This window comes from Antrostomus carolinensis, unplaced genomic scaffold (assembly GCF_000700745.2).
Source record: "Antrostomus carolinensis isolate BGI_N321 unplaced genomic scaffold, ASM70074v2 scaffold34924, whole genome shotgun sequence".
NCBI lineage: Eukaryota > Metazoa > Chordata > Aves > Caprimulgiformes > Caprimulgidae > Antrostomus > Antrostomus carolinensis.
Window position 1 is genome coordinate 2,462 of NW_010309404.1, and position 23,056 is coordinate 25,517.

At 51.7% G+C, this 23,056-nt stretch overlaps 1 protein-coding gene across 1 annotated transcript; it reads left to right on the forward strand.

Moving 5' to 3' along the window:
• The first annotated feature begins 349 nt into the window (after positions 1–349).
• Positions 350–13,478, forward strand: PLPP7 (phospholipid phosphatase 7 (inactive)). The gene is made up of 2 exons (XM_010166107.1): positions 350–991; positions 12,616–13,478. The coding sequence occupies exons 1-2, from the start codon at positions 541–543 to the stop codon at positions 12,978–12,980; spliced, it is 816 nt and encodes a 271-aa protein (XP_010164409.1). The 5' UTR covers positions 350–540; the 3' UTR covers positions 12,981–13,478.
• The last annotated feature ends 9,578 nt before the right edge of the window (positions 13,479–23,056 follow it).

Here is a 23,056-nt window from a genome sequence, read left to right on the forward strand (position 1 = left end):
CTGAGCAATGCCCAGCTTGGAGCACAGCCCACTATAGGAGCAACACCAGCTGCCATGAGAAGGGGGAGGGGATGCCATGATCTCCTCCAGCTCCGACTCTCTGATATCAAAATGTGACTTGCAGTGTAAAAAAACTACATTTCCCAGTTTCCCTTGCAGCCCAGGGGAATAAGCAATTGGAAGATTTAAATAGACCAGGCCAGAAGCAACCAACCTTTGGCACAGCACTTTTCCCTCCTCTTCTTCCAATCTATTGGCTGTTTAACCTTTTTCCCTGGCACTGGAGTGGCTGCCAAGCGTGGCATTAATTTTTCCTTCCAAGCTTGCTAGGCCCATGAAGTAAACAGCCATGTGCATTCCTTACTCTATATTTAACAGCTGCAGTCTGTGCTGGGGGCAACTGCAACCGAACGGAACCTTTGTGGCTTCCCAAATTCACAGCTGGTGAGGGTGGGAGTGGGGGAAGCTTTCAGCAGGGAGAAGAGGGATTTCTCTCCTTCCCGGTATTTGCAAAGCAGGTTGCGTTAAAGAGAGACTGCAATGCCAGCATCCCAGCCACGCTCCAGGGCAAGAGACAGGAACAATGTCCTCAACAGGGCTGAGTTCCTCTCCCTAAATCAGCCCTTGAAGGGGAACCAGGAGAGCAGGAGCTCCAGCAGAAAGCAGAGTGGCCAAACCGGGGCAGCCGGTGCCCAGAACAGCAATCCCAAGGAGCGGAGGCAGTCGCAGCAGCTGCCTGAAGAGGACTGCATGCAGCTCAACCCCTCCTTCAAAGGAATCGCCTTCAACTCCCTGCTGGCCATCGACATCTGCATGTCCAAGAGGCTGGGGGTTTGTGCAAACAGAGCCTCCTCCTGGGGTGGTGCCCGCTCCATGATTAACCTCCTAGGGATAACAGGGCACGGGATCCCCTGGATTGCGGGTACCCTCATCTGCCTGGTGAAGAGCAGCACGCTGGCAGGCCAAGAGGTCCTCATGAACCTACTGCTAGGTGAGTGGCAAACCTTCCTCCCTGCCGGGAAAGCCCAGCCCTTGTCACAAGGGACAGCAGCACTGGGACTCCTCCTCTGACTGCTCCCAGCCACCGAGGTGGTCAGGAAGCAGGGAGTGACCTTTAGGGTGGATGCTGCACTTATTGGTCGTCTCAGTGCTGGGTACGATGAGTGGTGGATGTAGCAAAAAGTTGTCTAAGAGGGATGGAGTAATTCTGGTAGTTGGTGACACCCATGGAGTAGGGGCAGGTCCCTGGTCCTGCAAGGGGGAGGGTTGGCCGGTCAGACCAAGGAGGTGTCTGTGATGTGCGGGTGGACCGCAGCAGCGATGTTGTTTATTTAATCTGTGGTCATCCACCTTGGTGGTTTGATAGGTGGGGAAAACATAGACATGCTAAACTTTGGTATCTGGATCAATTCCTGAGGATATCCTTGAGAAAAAAAAGATTTCCATCCTCTCGCCACCTTCTTGAACAGACCCTGGCTTCATATCTCAGCCACCGCGTGATGGAGTCCTGTCTCCTTCCCTGCTGTGGTTTGATTTGGCATCTTCCTTCCCATGAGGACCTTCCTTGCTGTTGTCCCCATTTCCATGTGCTGATATGACCCAGAGGCCGTGCAGATGGGCTGGAATCTTTCTGTCTCTCCTGATAGTCTTTTCTTGTGCGGTGGTCGGTGTCCTTGTTTCTGGAGGTTGGGATGTGTTAAAGTCATTGCCTCCTCAATTGAGCAGGGCCCATCCCACCCATGGGGACTGATGTCCCAGCAGTGACTTGCCTTAGATCCTGGCCCCAGCCCACCCTGGCTATGTCTACCTGAGGACCTTGCTCTTCTCTTTCTTCTGCCTTTGGCATGGGGCCCAGTTACCATATATTTTCCTTTTTGACTAATTACAGCTCCTCTGGCAGTGATCAGCCCTAGTGTTAAAAGACAGCAATTGGAGCTGCTGCGTTTAGTTGGTAGGAGAAATTGAAAACACTGGATTTAGGCCTTTGCTTCTCAGAGAGCCTTTTGGGAGGACACAGGGACATTTCATTTCAGAGGCATCTCAGGAAAGAGATGTCCTGTCTGCCAGGTTGATTGTGATGTGATATGGGCTCTGCAACATAGCCCCAGGTTTTTTTTTTTCACGAGTTCATGCTTTGGAGAGGGTAAAGTTTGCGCTGAGCTGGCTTGAAAGGCACAGTGGTAGCTGCATTTTCTCCCCTCTGCCTTTGAAAGAGTCTGTCTTCGTGCTGTGACATCTTCTGAAGGGAGGCCATCACGGAGGAGAAGCCAGAATAGCACTGGCGTGATGCAGAGCCCACCAACGTCAGCAGTTCTTCCAGGGGCTCCTCAGTGTGCTGGGTCAACCTCTCTCTGAGAAAAGAAGCTCTGTTTAAAAGGGCATGAGGATGAAATAGTAGGTGACTAACATCAACCAGCACAGTTTCCAGAGGTCTCTTGACCCCAGAGCCTTTGACAGTTTTGGAGCCTGAAAACTGACCTCTTTGACTCCAGAATATTTGAGATCCTTATAAAGAGCTAATGCCAAATTTGGCTTAAAAACAAGAAAGGTTTTCTCACCCTTCTGTTGCCATGCGAGGAGGCCAAATGCAAAGCTGCCTCTGGGTTGTGTTGAAACTTTGAGTATCAGGTGGTCACTGGGAGAGCTCAGCCCTGCACCACTACCTGCATCTCAAGGTCTCCTGAGCTCAAATATGCTGTCTGGGAACAACTCTGGGGGTTTCTGAAGTCTTGCTTCCTTGCCTAGATGCACTACTCCCATCTCTCTTCTCCACCTGCTGAGAAAGAAGATAGTTGAATTGTATGAAGGACTCATTCACAACGTGACTCAACAGCTCTGTAGGTCTGGCAGCCTCGAAAGAGCTCCACTTTGCCCTTCAAGTAGACAACACTGACTGTTGGGACTGACCAAGGTGCCCTGAGCCTCTCTTATCAGAGCTTCCTCAGCAGGACTTTTGTCACCCCACAGAGCAGATCTCTGCCATGAGCGTGGCCTTGGCTTGATATTTAAGATTGCAGTCAGAAACTCCAAATATCCAAGTAGCTGCTGCCATAATACCTGCATTGCTGGATGGAGGAAGGAGTCTGGCTGGGGACTGTGGGGCTGGTGGACCTAGCCAGATCCCTTGAGAAGTGGGGTCTTGTGTAGGTGGGAAGGGCACGGCACGACTGCTGTATCTGGCATCCTTGGTCCCTCTTGCTGCTGTTGTGCTATGGTTCAAATCCATCAGGATGTGGTGCAAAGTCCCCTTGGGTAGGGACAGGTCAAAGGGAAGGGAACCTCCTGTTGCTTCGCTGGTCTCCTGGGAAGAGGGAAGCAGGGAAGCTGGGAAGTTGGGGTTGTCTACGGTACCCCTTCCTCACCTCCCTGGCTCTCCTCCCTTCCCCCTGCTTGCTGAGAGTGATACATCAAGCAGAATTTCTGATGCAGTCTCTGGGCAGAGAGCCAGCCCATCATAGAGCACTTGTTTAGGATTTGCAATCAGGTTTTCAAGGCGAGGAGACAGGAGACTGCTGAAATGGGACTGGGAACCTGGCAGAAGCACCACTGCAGATGGAGGGGGGGCACTTGTGCCCGAGGAGCTCTTGGCAGGAGCTTTGCCAACACATGCGGGAGCATTTAGGGTGAGGGGGTCTGACCCAGGAATGCTCCATCCATCCCAACTGCAGATGTTGATTAGCAACCCCAAGCAATGTTTTCACTCCATGTTTGTCATCTGTGATGGAATTTATTGATTCTCCTCGTCGTCATCTTTTTCCAGCAAATGCCAAACAGCCGGGGAAGCACACTCACAGCCTGTTACTGAAGAGATGGAAGAAATCAGTGTGCCCACTGTAAAAATCCCTCTGCCAGAATGTGCTTTCAGGAAGACTATCTCAGCATTGCCAGCCCTGGCTGTTGAAGAGCCAGGAAGAAAGTCTGCACCCCCCAGCCAAATTGTGAAAAACCATAACTCAAGAAACACCCCAGTTTTAGAGTTCATTTTATTTGTCTGCCAGTGTTGGAGCTTTTAGGACCATTCAAGCTCTTATCTGTAGTCACAAGGATTTACTGAAAACTGAGGTGCTTAGAAAATCATTTGAACCTTGCAATTGGAAAACAGGTATAAAACTTTCACTAAAATTCCCAGATCTGCTCCAGAACCAGACAGAAACTCCATTAAACCCTGGGTGAAGCAGGACCTCGGTTTCTGGTTCTGATCCATCTGGTGAGGATGTGGATCCAAATTTAGTGATTCATTGACTGCAAAGCCAGCAAAGAACATTTGGATCATCGATCTAACCCACGGCAAAACACAGGCTGTAGCACATCCCTTAGTTCATTCCTGTTCAAATTGTTAAGGGAAAAAACCCAAACACTCAATCTGATGTACAATTACAAGTGAGGGTGAACTTGTCAGAACCATTTCTATATTACTGCAGTGGTAGGTATTCTCACAAGCATCTCGCTTTTAGTTTGACTCTCCTCTTCCCTCCATCGCGTCTCTGCAGGTGAATAGCTCTTTTAGCCAACATCTCTTGTGCCTTTCGGTATTTTGGATAGTGCTCAAATCATTTCTTCACCTCCTATTTATTAAGCTAAACTGATTTATCTCATTAGACTGATGATCTTTGCAGGTCTAGGCACCTTCTTAGTGCTATGGGGATGGGATATGGTCATCTACCCAAAGCGGTTGCTCTGGTGAAGTCCACCTATTGTGTTGAGAGACAAATTGCCACTTGATGCAGTTAACCTTGTTTAATTCACTGTAGTCCAGCTGTGTGCCTTTGCTGTTGGGGGATATCCTGATGATCCAAGGGCTGGAGCAGCTCTGCTGTGAGGACAGGCTGAGAGAGTTGGGACTGTCCAGCCTGGAGAAGAGAAGGCTCCAGGGAGACCTTCCAGTGGCCTCCCAGTACCTGAAGGGGCTCCAGGAAGGCTGGGGAGGGAGTTTTTACAGGGCAGTTAGCATTAAGACGAGGGATAATGGCTTTAAACTGGAAGAGAGTATATTTATAGGAGATATTAGGAAGAAATAGTGGAAGGTGTCCCTGCTCATGGCAGGGGGGTTGGAACTGGGTGATATTTAAAGTCTTTCCAACTCAGACCATTCTGTGATTCTATGATATCCGTTTGTTTAACCCTTGCATGTAAAATACATATTTGTGCTGGGTCTGCTTTGGTCCTGGCTTTCTAAACTAAGTATTCAGGCCAGGAAAAGAGAAAGCCCTGGTCTTCTCTTTGCCTGCTATGTGCCCTGTGTCCAGCTGCTGTCTCAGTGACACAGGTCCCAGTCCTCATCCATCACCAGCTGGCTCTGCATCCTGCTTCTGAGGGGGGGTCAGCTCTGTGCTGCTGTCACTAAGCATTTATCACCATGAAGTAAAGCAGTGCCGCGGGGTGTGGATGTATCATCACGAGCAGCATGGCAGGCTAAGGATGGGTGGCTTGCCACAGGAGGAGGCAAGGAGGAGAGCCCAGGGTCACTTCTTCACTCCTGAAGGTCAGCAAGAAGCAGTTCTTGCTTTCTCCAGCCTTCTCCCTGAGTACTGACCTAGCTTTAATCTGACTGGGAACCAAGCCATGATATCCTGAGGCAGAGTTCCCTGCAGAGCTGTGACTTTATCCTGAGCCATATATATATTTATTTTAAAAACCCATATATTTATTTTAATATATATATATATTTACAAATACATATATATGGCCGTGACTCTGCAGTCCCAAGCAGCTTCCAAGCAAGACCAGATTGCAAGGCAGTGGTGGGTTAGGAAGGTAAGAGAGCAAGAAATGCCTTCACCCAGCCCCTCAAGACCCCACTGACCCTCCTCTAACAATACAGAGGTGCTTCAGGTATTGTCATGCTTTTCTTTGCAGCCCATGTGGTGACAATCCAGACAGTACAGCCCCTTGCTGGTAAAGGTCACAGAGTGGATGAAATGCCCGGGCAGCACAGACAAGCTTGTCCTGTCGAGCCTCAGGGCTCAGCAGCCCAGACCCAGCAGAGAGGCCGGGGAGTTGCACAGCAGATGGATCAGTCTGTACACAGCAGAGCTTGCTAAGCCAAGAGCCCCGGAGATGGTTTGGGGCCAGATGTGTGTATTTTTTCTTTTCATTCTCCCACTGTGAGGCTGGGGATTTTCTGAGCTAGACAGGGCAGATGAGGTTTTGGCAGGGAAGGAGAGAGCAGCTTGGGAGCTGGCACCTTGCATGAACCATCCCCTCCATGGAAAAACTGGCAGGTGGAGGGGGTTCAGACCCTGTCCTGCTCCCCTCCCAGCCCTGGCAATGCCCACTGGGATCTCAGCACATCTGTCCAGTGATGGGGAAACACTTAGATGTCAAGTAACCCAACATGACTGACCCATGGTGGGTGCCAGGCAGAGGGACCAACACAGATGCCCACTCCCTGCATCCGGCATCTAGACATTAAATATTCCTCTTCATCACATCAGGCTGCTAATCTGCCTCTTGTTGTCCTGCCCAGATACAGCAGTTAAAGTCCATGGTTCTTTGGTGGGTGCTGTCCTCAGCCTTCAGACCCTCACAGCTGATGAGCTCAGGTGTCTCTGAAACAAGTGATGCCCCTCTCTGCTCCCCTTCCCTTCCTTGCTGCTCCCTCTGTAGCAAATGTGTACTGTTGACTGCAAGGCAGGCTTGCAGGGCTGCAGTGTCCCTTCTCAGAAAGGACAGTCAGGGACAGCCTGGGACCTATTTGGCTGTGGCTGGAGCAGGCGGGGGGTATTTCCAGGGACCCGTGTAGGGTCTCTATCAGACCCATGGTCTGATCAGCCCCTTGGTACCAGTCAGGGGGGCTCAGGTCCTGGGTGGCTGTTGGGCGCTGAGGATGCTGTGAGCCCCACAGCCATCAGGGTGCAGCTGGGGAAAACTGCAGTGAGCTGCAACGCAACCCTCGCGCAGAGCGAGCATGTTCCAGAGTCTGAACACAGAGTGAGGGAGAAGTGTGAGGTTTGTTGAATGGGAAGAGGAGGAAAAAGCATGGGAAATGAGTCATCCTTATGTCTGTCACTGCCAGAACAGCTTCCCAGTGCCCCTGCCTGGAGCTCCAAGGGGACAGTAGCTGTTTCACTCGGGCAGAGCCAGCCTCGCCAGAGAAGCTGAGCCAGGCTCTGGTCCGAAGGGAGATCCCGAGAAACGGGTGAGCGTGTTTGCATCTAATGTGCTTTGACTGGTGCAGTGGTTGGGAAGAGGAAAGTGGAGGAGCATTGGGCAGTGAGGTGAGTCACTGGGAGGAGCAGCAGGCAGGGAGAGCCCATCGGGTATCCCACCCCGGGCCAGGCTTTGTGGGGGATGCAGGTGGGAGTCAGGAATCTGATGGACTGTCTTTTTCCTTCCCTTGGAAGAAATCTCCATGTTTTCACCTGGAACTCAGTCCTGATCTCGCCGTCCATATCTGTCTGTGCAGGGATGCTGGCAGACACTGATCCAGGTCTAAGCCACCATAGGTGTGATGGTTGAGCTCCACAGAATCAGCCCCTAGTCTTTTTTGCTGATTTGCCTTATTGAAGGGAGGAGGATGAGTCCAGGTGAGGAGCCCAGTGTTTGTGGGCTGGAAGATGCTGTTGGTCATCATCCCAAGGCAGTTTTCTTCCTCCAGCTCATCCCGTACGGTGCTGTCGTGTGTGTTGCCACGCATGGTTCTGGGATGTGCTGATGTTACCTGTGCTGCTGCCGTAGCGTGCAGGGGCTTTGCAAGCTGTCAGAGCCCTTTTGGGAAGCAGCTGAGCCATCCTGGGGACTGCTCAGCTCATTTTCCCCATCAGCACGAGCCCTTTTCTCTGCGCTCACCCTCTCATCCCCAGGCTGTGCAGACCCCCGGCGAGGCAGCCCCGCTCAGTAATTGATGCTGAGATACAAATTGCCCAATCCCAGGGGCACAGTGTTCTCAAGGGGAGAACTACAGGCAGCTTGTGCTTGCACTCCAGGCTGTTTCTAATCATCAAGGATATAGAAGGTCTGTTTTTAGTTGTAGGGGTTTTTTTTAATTAATTGCACAAAGCTGCTTTACACCATTTTTTCACCTCCCCGTGGCCACTTACCCCACTCTGCTGCTTGTTCAGCCAAAAAGTAACCTCCCCTCAAAACACTGCAGTGCCCAGTTCATTGGTTCTTCTATGCATGGTGCCATCTGTGAGCTCTTGTCAGCTCTTACACCTAGTAATATCACTTTTGGGGAAGAAAATGGAGTAGAGGAGTTGACTTCCAGGGGAGTGGAGTTCTTCCAGCTGCCACCAACTCCACCACAGAGAGGATGAAAAAGCTTTTGAAACCTGTATCTTTCATTAATGTCAACTAGTCAAGGTTGCAAATGGCTCATTTTCCAGGTCAGGGAGCTTAATGCCCACAGGGAATTTGGGAAGTTCAGAAGCAGTAGGATGGGGCATGTAAGTTAAAAAAAAAAAATAATAATTCTAACTGTGGAGCAAAAGGAACTGTTTCCTGAGAACGGTGACATTTGTCTTGAGTTCACTCCTGAGTGAAGCTGGCTAATCTGGGAAACACGGGATCTTCAAAGCCAACCTTGTCCTTACACGTGGCCTCAGCAGCTGTGGTGGGGAGCCCCTGCCATCTCAGCAGGGTTGGTGTGGCCTCCAGCACAGTGGGACCCAGGTCAGAGCAGGCTGCAGGCTGTGAAGCCCAGGTAATGAGTTATCACCAGCCTGCCCCTGCTTTAAAACAGTGCTGGAGTTGGGCAGAGGGAGGTTGTCTGATGCACACCTGCTCCCATGCTCGGGTGCCCCCTGAGCTCACAGGATGGGCTTGTTCTTCGTTCCTGGGCATTTACCTCCCTTTTCCCTCCCCGCATGCTCAGCTGCAGCGCTGGGAGGCTGAGTCCAGCTTGTGACTGTTTCTGATCCTGATCTTGGAGGCTGGGCTCTGGAGAGCTGCCTTCTCTCATCCCGGCAGCCCCATGGGCGTGAAGTCATGTGAATCACGGCTGCGGGAGCAGACGAGGCCAAGGGCTTTTTTGGCTTTCTCCTGTTTTTCCTCCCTCCCCCTGCCCCTAGCACTGCACCCAGGTTGTTTTTCATCTGCGGTTTTGATAACATGTTTATATAAACATCTCAGATGGAATCTGCCTCCCTCCCTGGAGACACTGCCTGGCTCCAACCAGCGATGCCCCCAAGGCTGCTCTCCCCATCCTCAGCCTCTTTCAACCCTCACAGCAGCAGAAATGGCATGGTCCTCAAAAGGACTGTACAGTGACAGGGGATGTCCAACTGTTTTGATTTCCCTTAAATACCAGCTTTGGGGTTGGTTTAGTTCTGCTGTGCTGATGCTTCAGGTTCGTCCTTGTGCCCTGTCTGTGCAGGGCTCGCCTCTCCGCTCGCCCCCGCTCTTAGTGGGCTCCTCACATTTGGTGGTAGGAGCAAGGCAGATCATTGTTTTCCTTTTCTTATTAATAGATATAAAACGTCTGCCCAGGGGGCCCACTTTCAGCTCATTTACTGTGCATCTGATGCCAGATGTTGGCTATTTACAATACCAAGGTGATCTCTGATGCTAAAATTGTCGCAGACAGACAAGAGTTGCTCTTTGGATTTGCGCTTTAAGGAAGTTTCAGATGTTAATAGAGCTTTTTGTGATCAGATGGTTTTACAGTGGAAATCTGAAGGATTGTCTCCTTTAACAGCCAAGTCAAAGGGGAAATTCTGGATCTTTTTCAGAAAAATGTGAAAGGAGCAATGGGCAAGAGCTAATCCTTCCTTTGCTCTTTTAAATCCAATGCTACCTGGATTTTAAATTCAATCCTGCCTGTGTTTTAAATCCAGTGTTACCTGGATCTGGGGGAAAAGCATGATGAAAAAATGCTTAATATTAAGACTTCTTGCTCCTCATATCTCACCCCTCAGGCAGGAGGCACTCTGCCATCTCTGCTACACCTCTGACAGCCCTGTCAGCGTTGTGCGGGTGCAGGCTGGTAAATCAGGCTCCTTTCTGCTGTCTCTCCCGGGGCTGTATTTCCTCAAGCCTTCAGTCACCTGGACCTGAAGGATTTGCACATCTTTGCTTTAGGGACAGGGAAAAAGCAGAGCAAAGGTGACAATGCTGGTTTGCAGGTGGCTGGGGCTCTGCTGGCGGGTACAAGGCTAAGGGGCTTCGGATGCAACCACTTTGGTAGCCCGCAGGCACCTTTCTGAGTGCAGAGACACTCACCTGCAGCTGCACCCACCAAGGGGGCCTACAAGAAAGCTGGGGAGGGACTTTTTGGAAGGGCAGGTAGTGACAGAACAAGGGGTAATGGCTTTAAACTGGAAGAGGGTAAGTTTAGATTAGGCATTAGAAAGAAATTATTTGCGGTGAGGGTGGTGAGACACTGGCCCAGGTTGCCCAGAGAAGCTGTGGCTGCTCCTCCCTGGAAGTGTTCAAGGCCAGGCTGGATGAGGCTTTGAGGCAACCTGGTCTAGTGGAAGGTGTCCTTGCTGATGGCAGGGGGGTTGGAACTGGATGAGATTTAAGGTCCCTTCCAACCCAAACCATTCCATGATTCTGTGATGCCTATGGGAAAATGAAGCCCTTAGCTGTGTAATGCCAGCACAGATGTGCCTGAAGGAGGGAGGATTTGGTTTGCATTGAGCTGAAACAGCAGAGGGGAAAAAGCAAGAGAGCCAAAGTCCAAGCGGGTATGTAGGTCAAGGAATTGCAAGGGAATAGGGCCGGGGATGGGGCTGCTGAGCGACAGCACCATTGGTATCTGTTTCTGCAGGCTGGGTGGTTGGCAGCTATGCTGGCAGTGGTGCTGGGTGCTGATTCACTCTGGCAGTGCCTGCCAGCAGCATTAGGAGAGGACAGGGGTGCAGCGTGGCTCCCCAGGGCTCTGCAGGGGAGACCCATAGCTGGGCAAGGGTGGTGGGACTTCCCCCGTGCCTCAGGGGCTGGGGTGAGACAGGCTGCTGGGGCTGTTTCATGGAGAAGTTGCCTCATGGAGCAGAAAGTGCAGGAGGAAGTGACAGAAAAAGCACCAGACGGAGGGATCTTAGTTTTTTTTTTTCTTTTAACGGCAAATTAACCCCTGGTTTTAATGCTGTTATGCCTTCAGATCTTGAAATGTGGGCAAACGAGGCTTTCTGCTTTCTGTGCATCATTTGACGAAAATCAGACCTAGCAGTACTGAAGGCCCATTTTTATTCATCTTCTGAATGAAAGGATTATTAAAACAGCTCTTTGGCTTGTTCTCCATGCTCTGAACACCTCCATGCACACATGCCTGCATCCCTCAACTTGCCCTGACATCACCTTTGACTGGAAAAAGTCTTGTAAGTGCAAAATACTGATGGGCAAGGTGAACACCACATGTCGGTAAAGCACACGATGTTTGTGTCACTGATCTATGGGTGGGTTTGGTGGACAATGGTCTGTAGTGGGTGTATTGAACACCATGGGAGACACTGGAGATCCTCTGTGGTGCCCAGACTGGTTCCTGAGTCCTGGCTGTTCTCCTTGCAATGCCATAAGCTGCTGACTTCAGCAAGGGCCAGAGTCTTTTCTTGGCAGCACTGGTGCATCATCTCTCTGAAATGCATGCGCGAGTCTGGGCTTCCGAAATTGTGCCCCAGAGCTTCGGCTCTCACCCAGCTCTTGTCCAGGGTGAGATGGGACTGGTGGGCAATACAGCTGATGAGCTCTGAAAATTGGCTGCTGAAGCACTTTGCTGAATTGGGGCTGTGGGTGTTCACCTTGGTGGGGTGAGGAGCTGGGCTGGGGGTGATTTAGGAAGCTCAGTGTGAGCAGAGCCCCGTGATGGCTGGCCAGCCCCAGCGCTTCGTTACCCTCGGCGGCTCTGAGCCGTGCTGATGGCATTTGGCCTCAACGGGAAACCAGGGTGAGTGGCTGCTCCAGGGCTCTACAGCAGCAGCAGGGGAGTAGAAACAAGAAATGTCTCATGGGTGGTCAGTCCTTTGGCAAAGGGAGAGGGATGGGTGGGGGGACATCTAGGAGGGTGTCACCCACCCTCCGCTTCAACAGGCCGAGCTGCTGTTTCTAACACACAAGCCCTTTTTCTTAATTGTGTGGCTTTCTTCTCGGCTCACTGCCTCTTAAAGCTCTTCTCTTAGTGAAATCTGCCAGTGCAGCGCAGTCCTGCTGGCTGGGTCTGGGCAGGAGGGAGGTGGTGGCCTTGGGAGAGGACAAGGGATGACACCAGAAAGTGCTGTGGGGCACCTTTCCTCCCACCAACTGCTCTCTGCAGCGTGGTCACCCCAGCACAGAGCCACCCCAAGCAGGGATACGTCCTTGCTGCATGAGGTTTCTAAAGCATGGAGTGAAGGACAGAAATAGAGACATCCAGCCCAGTGGTTTGAGGGCCAAAAGAGTTATAATTTTAGCTTTTCCAGTTGCTTTCTTCCTCCCCAGATGGGTCCCTTGCCTCTGTGGTTTGGGTTTCTTCTCTGTCAGATGGTGATAATGGTACTTGCCTTCTCCATGGGTGAATTGGGAGGGTTAATTAGCATTTGGGTGGTGATCTGATGATGAGGGGGTTGCATGCAGCTGAACCGTGGACACTTGGCTGGAACTGAACCCAAGACAGTGACAAGCCTTGTACATTCTGCCTTGAAATTTCCCTTAATTCTGCTTCTATGTCTGAACTTTCCCTCCTTGTCTCTCCTTTTGTAGCCCTGCTCCTGGACATCATGATTGTGGCTGGTTTGCAGAAGCTGGCCAAGCGGAAGGGCCCATACGACGTCAACCCTGGCTTGTTGGACTACCTGACCATGGACACCTACGCGTTTCCAGCCGGGCACGCCAGCCGAGCAGCCATGCTCTCCAAGTTCTTCCTCAACCACCTGGTCTTGGCCATCCCTCTCCGGATCCTGCTGGTCATCTGGGCCCTCTGCGTGGGCTTTTCCCGCGTCATGATCGGACGGCACCACATCACAGATGTCCTGTCTGGCTTTGTTTTCGGCTACTTACAGTTCAGGCTGGTGGAGTTGATATGGATGTCTTCCAACACGTGTCAGATGTTGATATCCATCTGGTGAATATGGGGGACTTGATGCCTTTTCACTGGAAACTAGCAGATACTTTAAGAGTCTCCCTCCCAGTATTTTCTACGTGTTGTTTGTCGGAAGCAGCAGTGGTAACTTCCATGAGTAGTGGCGTTTTTTAATGTTGCTTCCCCACCTGAAAAAAAAAAAAAAAAAATGTTTCTTGCAATGGTTTGGGTTTTAGCAATCAAGGGCCAGATCTGTCTTTTGGCCATTGTCTCAAACCATGTTTGGACAGCAACCTAATTTAGCTTTACAGGTGAGAGAAATGAGCTACATGTCTGCCTAGTTTGAGTGGTTCACATCAGCGCCTTGATGTGTCCTCAGGATGGGCAGCGCCTGAGAGCTTCCTGAGAACATGTTCGTTAACTTTTTTGAGGCTAAATGATTTTGGCCACAGTGCTTTTACTTTTTGTAAGCCCAGCAGTTTTGTCTTGTACAGAGTCAGGATGCTGCTGGCACTTCACAGATAATAAATAATCATAAAAATCCTGCCCTGTTTGGTTCTTATTGTGAGGGAAGGGACAAAAGCCTGCTCAGTGTAGCCTTGACGTATATGTTCAACTTGGAGCAGGTCCTGCAGTCTGGCTGATGAGGGGATGCAAGCAATCACTTAAATGGTTTGCTTTGGATGGGGTGGACCTAGATGGGAGCTCAGGAAGTTTAAAGTGGCATACTGAAGCCAGACGTCCATCTGCTATTCAAAAGTCTACTCTGTGAAGGTGTGTGTGGGGTTTTTGGTCTGATAAAGGACAAATACAAGTTGCCCATTTTCATGCTAGTAGGGAGTAATTGAATAGGCCATGTGCTGGACCACGGTGATTTTGCAAAGCAGGTCTAGATACATAGCAAAGAGCCTTTTTGTATCTCTTCATGGCCATGAATTTATATTTATGCCAAATATTGCTGTAGATGGGAATTTCCAAGGTAAGTCTCTTCCAGCATCGACTGTTTTCTGGTACACCCAGCAATGCTGGTAAGCTAGAGGGCAGGGAGGCAGGACTGCCCCTACCCCTGCCTCTGCTCACTTGGCTGTAGCCTTGTCACAGAGGGAGATACTGAATGTTTCTGTGTCTCATCTCATATGAAATGAGGAGAGTGCTCCTGACCTTTCTTGATTGCACAGCTGAGCTAATTTATGTCTGTCAACTGGTCTGAGATTACTGAATATAGAGTTTGATGCCCAGATGTGGTGCTGTTGCTTGCTGTTATTAAGAAGTGGCCACCTTGAAACCTGGCTGATCTCTACCCAGGTGATGGCCATGCTCAATGTGCTGTCCCTGAAATGGATCACCCCTTACAGCTTTCTAAGAAAATCCCATATTTTGCACAGAACCTTCCAGTTCTCTGTGGTTCCTCTGTCTTTCGAAGAGAGTTTGATGTTTGGCAGGTGATGGACACTACAAGACTCCACACCTTCCCTGGTTCAATGCATCCTACAGAATGAGGGGATCACATAATTCCTGTCCTCCTGTGAGGAAAATGCACCTGGGTTGCAAGGCCAGGGAGCAACCAGCTGGGTCTTGTGGTCTCATCTGTCCCTGCGTGTTGGAGAGCATCTTCCTACGGGGGCTGCTGGTGAGAAGAAGATATTCAGATAATGACTGTTGCAAGCTGCTAACATTTGTTGCTCTTTGATAATTAATACGAAAAGAAGCTAAACAGAAAATCTATCCCTGGCACACATCTCCAGCTGGGATGTCAGCACACAGCCCTGGGAGCTGATGACTTCCCATGCTGCCAGCTCCAATGCTGGAGCAGAAATGTGGTAAGGAGGGCTACCATGTCCTTTAAAGATGAGCCTCCCACAAAGCTCCCCAGGGGTGAGCTGGGCAAGGGTCCCTCGGGAAGGGCTGTCACTGACACTGCCAGTGTCTTCAGGAAAGGGGAGAGCTCTGGGTCTTGCCAGTTTTCCCTGGAGGCTGGTGGTTTGGTGCCACAGCAGGCAGAGCTGTGGGGTTGGGAGGGGGGGTGGCCGGTGCTGCCCCACTCCCCTGCTGCTGCTTGTTTAAACGAGGGAGCAGAAATGTGCTACTGCACCTGGCCTCTGCCAGGGTTTGTCTTTGCCAACCTCCTTCTGCAAAGACTTCTATGAGTGAGCTATGGTGGTTTTTTTCTTTCTTCCAGGCATGATTACACTTGGCAGAGTTTATCCTCAGCCCTAGGAAGGATGGAGGCACATGACTGCAGCTCTGATGGTGTGTGTGTGCACCTGTGTGGAGCTGGAGATGGGTACCTGAAGAGGCAGGGAGCAGGGGAAGACTTTGCCCTGATTGCTTTGTGTGAAGCTCACACTTTGTAGCTGTAGGTTTTATTGAAGCTTTGCAAACAGGCTGGATGCATCTACAGCCATGGCCCTGGGTCCAGGTCTCCTTGCACATCCATTGTCTTCTCCTGGTACATCCAGCATGGCTTTGGAGGAGTTATGCTTGGTCTTTGCTGGTGTAATCAGGTGAGTGTGGCCTGGAGAAGCTGCCGTGGTGGGTAACATCAGCTGAGCTGGTCTCACCTCAGCACATGGTTGCAAAGCAAGGTAGGAGGGCTGGGAGAGGTGAGTTGGGGTGACTCACTAGGGTAAGCTGGGGTTCGCAGGACAGGGCTTGCTCCCACACAGGGTTTCTCCTGGGAGCTTCCCCCTCAGCACCCCCACAGCCTGCACCCCTTTGCTCCCCCAGTGTTTCGGTGCCCAGAGCCAAGGAGCCCTGGTGCTCACGTGCTCACTGCAGGGAGGGTCTGGGGAGAAGCCCCACAAGATGAGTGTGGATCTGGGCACAGAGGCACCAGGAGAGGCCCAACAGAGCTTTGCCTTGGCCGTGCCTGGCCCTCCTGGCAAGGCAAGCGGCACAGCACCGGCACAGCACCACATGGAATCTCTCGTCCCTCTCTCCTGGCTGCCTGCCATGCCAAAGGTACCGCTCAGAAACAACCAGTATCGCTGTGGTGAAAACCAGCTTCTGTCTCTATAGCAACAGCAAGCAATGGTGGTACCCGCCATGGGGCTGCTCAGCGTGTCCCGTGTCCCTCCCCATGCCTGTCACCCAACAAGCAGGACAGGCTGTGGCTGGGTTAGGGTGGCTTCTCCTTCCAGGGGAAGGCAGGAGACCCCCATCCCAGTGGCCCCAGGGACACGGCTGAGTAGGTGGAGGCACACGGGGAGTGGTGACAGGACAACCTGGCTCTTCCACCGACAAGGTACAATCTGCAAGGACTGTCCTCAGCTTCAGCACGAGAAACACCATCCCATTCATCTTGCTGTGAGCTGTGCCGGGGAGCCGGGATTCAGCGTGGGGAGGGATGTGCAGCCCCTGTGCTGCACTCACAGACATCCAGGGCCACATCCTGAGTGTTTTGGCTCAGAGGCACGAGGGCACAGCAGCACAAGGGGAAGGACAATCTCCCTGGGCTTTGGGCTTTAGATCTGTGCAGATGCCATCTGCCTTCCAGCCCTCTGGCTCCTGCTTGTGAGGAGTGTGGATGCAGCGTGCCTGTCCCTGCAGCCAGAGGAGGGTTTTATCCCCCTTGGAGGTGTTAGAGGGATGGGGCTGGGTCTCAGCCCCAGCAGCACTGCCGGACCGTGTGCTCCTGTGTAATGTGCTGGAGGCATCGCCCAGTTGTGTTCTCCACACATCCTCACATCTAGCAGTGGCTGTAAGAAACACGGGTGAGTCTTGCAGGCACATGTTACTTGTATGCCAGCGGCTGAGGTCAGTAATTTTTATGCCTCATTCTCCATTCCCTGGAGCTCGTGCTGATGCTCACGCGGAGGTTTGGCCCTGGTTGTCCTGGGTGAGCTAGAGAAGGACTCCAGGGCTGCTCTGTGCAGATGCCCACTATGGCCATGTGGCTGCGAGGAGGCAAAGGACCAAATGGTTTGAGATCCTTTAGGATTTCCCAGGAATGTCAGTGTTTTCCCTGAACCTCCACACCCCTAAACTGAGCCATGCAAGGCTCAGAATGAGGTCTGGGGAGAGTGGTCCTTCCCAAGCCAGGGCACCTCTCCATCCTGCTGACTGGGACATCTTCTGCCGTTCAGTTCATCTTAGCAGATGAATTAAGAAAATGCCCCAGAGGAAGTGAGTGCAGTGCGTGGGTTCGGGGGCTGCTGCCATCAGCGCTGCATGTGTCCCTGCAGCCAGGCGAGTCCCAGGCTGTGGTGGTGGTGATTTCATTTGTGATTCTGCTGCGTACAGTGAAAGGCCCCTCCTCCCCTTCTCCTAATGCTGATTATGCTTAGCAGTAAAAGGATATTTTAATTTATTTAAAAAAAAAAAAAAAAGAAAGAAAAGAGTGCCAGGGCAAGTAGCAAATCTGAATTATATCTTTGGGCATATGTGGGAATCACAGCTGGGGTGTTTAGTTCCCCCCTTCCCAACCTAAGCTGGTGTTTTATTCCAAGCTGGTTTGTACATTTGTGGCTGGGGCTGTGCTGAAATGAAGGTGGGACAAATCCCTTCCCACATCAGGGCTGTGCTGCCCTCCCTGCCATGGGGCTGCTGGGGGGATCCTCTCTGCTGTTCCCCAGGAAGGGGTGACTCGGGCCCTGTGTCCCCCCGGGATGAGTCAGGAGGGAAGCACAGGCGCTGGCTGGCACCCAGAGAGCACGTTGGCGGATTTGAGGGCTCAGAGGGAATTAGGAAAGCTGTTACACAAGGTCTTCCTGCAGTAGCACAGGTGTGGCTCTAGTTCACCCCGTGCTGGGTTTTTTTGGGCAAAAAAAACCCTTTTATTCACTCAGGGGTGTTTCTGATGAGGGTGAACAGACCCATGGTCTCAACTGGCTCCCAGCAGCCGGGTGCAACAGGCACAGCCCCAACACCACTCCCTGCAGCACCAAGTCACCCCAGCAGCCACACACTCCTTTCTGGGACTCAAAGGTTTCTCCCCAGTTAGGGAGAATCATCTGCGTGATTTTCAGTTAAGCTTTTGTATTAAAGCAATAATTAACCATGTCATTTCCAGGTTAAAAGTTTAATATTTTGGGCAAAGCCTAAAGAAATGGGAAGGTTCCTCCCTTTCACACACGTGTCCTGAGAAGGGTGCTGTCAGAGTGGGTGATGCTGCAGGTGGAAGATGTGTGAACGCAGCCGATGCCGTTTACATGTATTTGGCCATCTGAAATAAAGATGAGGCCAGTTCTTGGCTCAACATGTCAGGCTGCAGGCCTGGGCATGGACACATTGGCTGCAGAGTGGGAGCAGATGACCAAAGAGGTGGTTTTCTCCAGTGTTGACCCAAAAATCCCTGGCTGATGTGCCTATGTCTGAATACAGTGCCTGATTTAAGGTGATGCCGTGGGCTCTGCCCCCCAGGCAGGCAGGAACGGGGTTGCTTCATTCTCCGCCTCGCTGGAACTCGGAGACAGCAAAGATCTTTGCATTCGTTCCCCAGGACGCAAGAGTCAAAGCGGATTAAGGGTCCCTTGGTTGATCACATTTATTTCATTATTTGAATGAAATCCCTTGTAAATACCGTCTCCCCCCTCCCTTTTCTTTTTATAAAAATAGAAGGCAGGGAAGAATTGGAGATTTAGGAAAAGTTAATCACAGGAGTAGCTTGAAAACCATTAACCTCTCACAGCCCGAGCGAGGCTAAGCAGTGCCTGAGCCCCACTGCAGTGGGGAGATGCTGAATGGCTTGGGGGGGAGGATGACCACAGTGGTTTCCCCAGAACCCCCAAAGCAGGGTTTCCCCCAGAAAATCCCTGGTTCTTAGCAGGGGAGGCCTCTCCAACTGGTTGGTGTTACAGGTGCTTTGTTCATAGCTTGGCCATGATGAACTGCTAATTGTGGTGTTGAACAAATTGGCTTCCAGCACCCAGGTGACTCCAGGGTCACCTCTCGGCAGCCTGGAAGCCCTGCGGCAAATGTTGCTGGCACCACAGGCATAGCGCCATGGGAAATGCTGATTCTCTTGGCTTTACAGTGTGTGGTTACTCTGAGCCTCTCCAGAGGATGGGAATGGGTCTGGAGACCTGGGCATTGCATGGGGATCTCTTCCTGTTTAAGTATTTCTAAGAAATTTCTAACAAGTGGAGCTAATTTCCTCTCCTCATAAAATGCCCTGTCCTTGCAGAGTTCCCATCCCTCCATTACACCCTCGCCCATGGGACCCTCTCTGACTTTCTCACTTCTCCCAGGACCAGCAGCCTTGTGCAAGATCATCAGAGCTGGAAAGTCAAACCTGCAGAGATTAATTAAAATAAGAGCAATGGGAAGAGAAGCTGAGAGTTACAATGATGGATGTTTGCAGAACACTTGCCCAGAGACCAAAGTGCTCTGGGTGTTTGGTGATGTTTGCTTCCAGCCAAGGAGCTGTGCAATAGTTAAACACTTGATGTATTGGTGCTTAAGGAACCAACCTCTGACACCTGGGTGCACGTCCACTGCGAGAAGCTGTGATGCACCCAACACTCTGTGGTGATGCACCCAGATGCCCTCTCCCTGCTGGGATTTGCACCTTGGAGCTGCCAGCACTGGTTTGTCATGGTTTGCTTCCCCTGGCTGCCAGGGGGGTTTTATTTGCTTTAAATCCTAAACCTAAAGTTGTGTATTAATGCATAGCTTTTGTGGCCACTGCAAGCCAGGGGTTATATAAAACAGATTAGTGGGAATCAGCAAAATAGAGGAGCACGTGGAGAGATGTGGTGAGGATGTCTTGGGAGGGGTGGCAGGAGGGAGCTGGCAGGTCTGAAGGGGAGAGAAAGTTGCTGAGCAGATTCAGAGTGCTTCCTGGCAGGATTTGCTCGTTATTGTTCTGCAGTCCCCGATACAGGACATTTCCAGAGCCAGCTTGCTGCGATGTGGGGTCTTTTGTCCCTGTGTGATCACAAGAAGGCAGAAAGGGGGTCTGTGAATTTGACTGGAAATGGCTGGGGTTTTTTTTCTTTTAGATAACATACATCATCTCTGCACCTGCAAACAAGCAAGCAAACCACAGGCTGGAAGGTAAAATAACAAGCAGTCATCCAAAGAAAAGGCATGTTTTTCACTAGGTTGTAAATGAAACTCCCCAGTGTGGCTTGTTTCCCCTCTCCCATCCCAAAAAGCAAGGTGATACTTGGCTCAAGAAAGGCTGGAGATTGTCAGAAACTCCTTCCCACTCTTGCTCCTTGCTGATGGGTGGAAGATTGGTGCTGGTTTCCAGGGACTCCATGCACAACTCAGAACAGCAGTGCCCCAGTTTTGGGCAGAAAAGCTGCCTCTTGCAGACTCCTCAGCCCAGAAACATTCAAAATGTGCTGAAGGGGCAGCAGGGACACTAAACCAAACGCCTCCTTTTGCAGCTCCTCGGAGCAGAGGCAGGGAAGGAGACACAAGAGAGGGAATGCAACAGGTTTTTGGGCACCTGCCTCCGATCGTGACCTTCCCTGGGAGAGGAGGTCCGACTCAACAGCTCTCCCCTCCGCCATACGGGAAGATGCCTCTCACCCCGGGAGGAAGGCACAGCTGGACTCCAACCATCAATCATGTCCCGCCGGGAAAGGCTTGTATGGGTTGTGGGATTCCTGGTGGGGTTACATTTTTCAAAGCCTCCTGCAATAACAGCAACCGTTGCTCCGCTTCCTTTCTAGATAACCTTTTTCCTGCTGCCCAACATGCTTATCTGCTGCAGACAGACTGGCAAGATGAACCGGAAAGCTGATACCTTATCTCTCCCTCTCAAGGAGCTTATTTAAGTGCTGGAATGTGTTGCGATGGTAAATGATTGTTAAAATCCAAGTGAGGTACATGGACCTAAGGACAGGTCCTGCTGGGAGGGAGTACCTGGTCAAAAAGGAGATTTGCAGGACTACAGCCTTCCCGGGCTTTTCCATCTTTTATCTGCTGAAAGATGCATCACCCAAAATGCAAAGTGTTTCTTTACAACCCAAAGGCATAGATTGGGTTTCTCGCTAATCTGTGGGTTAATGCTGCAGGCTGCTCCCAGCTCTGCGAGGTTCACCGTGTCCTTTCGATATGGCTTTATCTGTCTCTCAGGAAATACACTGCTGTGGTTCAGCCTTGCAAGGGGTGCAGCGAGGGTTAACAGTCAGCGTGTGATACTGCATGGCAGCTATTCCTCACTCACCCTTTAATCTGTAGTGGTGCGGGAAGCAGTAAGATGTTAACACATCCATAAAGGTAAATAGGATTTGAGAGCTATTGGGCTAATTGAAATGAACAGGGCTTGGCTGCTCAGACAGCCCGATACAACAAAATGAGACCTCTCCAGGGATGGAGAAGTCGAGAAGAGCTTCAGCACTTCACTTATTTCAGCCACTGCAAGTGGCAGCTACAGCAATAGCAATTGCAGACACCGAGGTTTGAGCGCTGTGACAGCAGAGGGGCCAGGGAAAACCAGTGTGGCCGGCGTGATGTCCGTAACAGCTGCTGAGGAAGGGTGAGATGGGCTTATTTTGGTCCTGTCCTGGGTGGAAAAATAGATGGTGGTGCTGGGTGCCAGCCTGGACTGAGCACGCTGCCAGCAAAAGCAGGGGTGTTCTACCTCCCCATAGACAACTGCATCCCAGCACACCCAGGGAGTAGGATGGGGGAAAGGGGAGTGGGGCCAGGCAAAACCACAGGGGAGCAGCCCCACACCAGTGCATTGTGTGGCCCTAAAGAGCTCTAAGTGTGAGTGTCCAGATCCCAGCACACAGAGAAGTGAGCCATGGGTGCTTGTGTGCTCCCTGCACCTCCCCTGCCCTGACAGCACCACTGTGGGCTGGGCTCAAGCTTGGGGATGGCTCTTGCTGCTCCAGCCGCTCTTGCATGGTAGTTGCCAGAAAAACTGTACATTGGCAATGCACACTGCTACCATGGCCTGCTGCATCTGAAAGTCAATCTGTTCCACATCACCAACTACTTTTCCATAGCAATGCATAAGCAATTGCCATCCTCAGCCTGTCTGCGTGATGATGCTGAGTGCTTCAGTGAAAAGGCAGGTGACCCTGTGGCAGCCAAGATGGGACAAGACGCTTTCTGGGAGGTCTGATCCAGTCCTACGCTACCTAGAGCTGACCCATGCCCTGAGGCTTTCCTGCTCTTGCTAAACTCTTGCAATTAGAGACACTGAGATGTGCATGTTTGCAAGATCCTCCACATTCTCTTTGCATCTTACAAGGTCCTTGGCTCCATCCCTTTGGGCAGCAGCAGGACACCAGCCCCAGTCACAGCGTTTTTGAGAGTTGCAGAGAGGACCCTGCAGGGAAGCAGGACTGACAGTAAAGCCTGTGGTACTCATTTTATCCCCCCACAATGTGATTTGATTACGCTGATGGGGAACAGGGATGGTAGAGCAGCTACATCCTGACATAGCTGATCAATGCTGTGTGTCTCTGCCCTAGCCCTCCTTGCTTAATTCCTTTGGGGCAGCTCGTGTATTTTGGGGACATCACAGCTCCAGTCCTCACCCTGCATCCCTGTTGGGTCCAGTGACTGTCAGGATGGGGCCGGGCTGCCCTGCAGATAAAGCGAGGCCTGAGGGCTCCCAGCTCTGGCTGCAGCCCCCACCCAGTTTAGCAGTTGTCCCTGTCAATGTAAAAAGTAGGAATGGGGGGATCCATCTGAGCTGCTTGGCGTCTGTGTCTTGTGATCCTGAAACCCAAGAGCCCCCCCTGACTCAGCAGGTTATTAATAACCCCCTGGCTGTGCTCCCACCACAGCGCCTGCCAGCCCTGGCATCGCCTGTCTCTCCTCTGCGGCGAGGCGAGACGCATACCTGGGGCAAGGTCAGGGGCTCCTTCCTGCTGGTCCCCGCACCCCATCCCCACCCAAGGGGCTGAGCAGAAGTGGTGTGAGGCTTGTGGAGGGGTGTTGGGGAGACCCTGAGGCCCCTGCACCTCCCACCAGCACAGGAGAGGCTCCTGGTGCTGCAGAAATTAGCCTCATTGCACTGTTGTCCCAGGTCCTATTTTTTGGTACCTAAAGTCAGCCCTGGTCCAGGCTGCAGCGCAGGTGAGTTGGGCTTCCTGGACTGTAGCATCAATACTGCTGCCTGCCCCCTCCCTGGGCTGGGACACACCAGGTGTCCTCAGGCTGCTGCAGACCCCAGTGGCACTTGGTCTCCGCATCCATTTGGACAGGATGGGA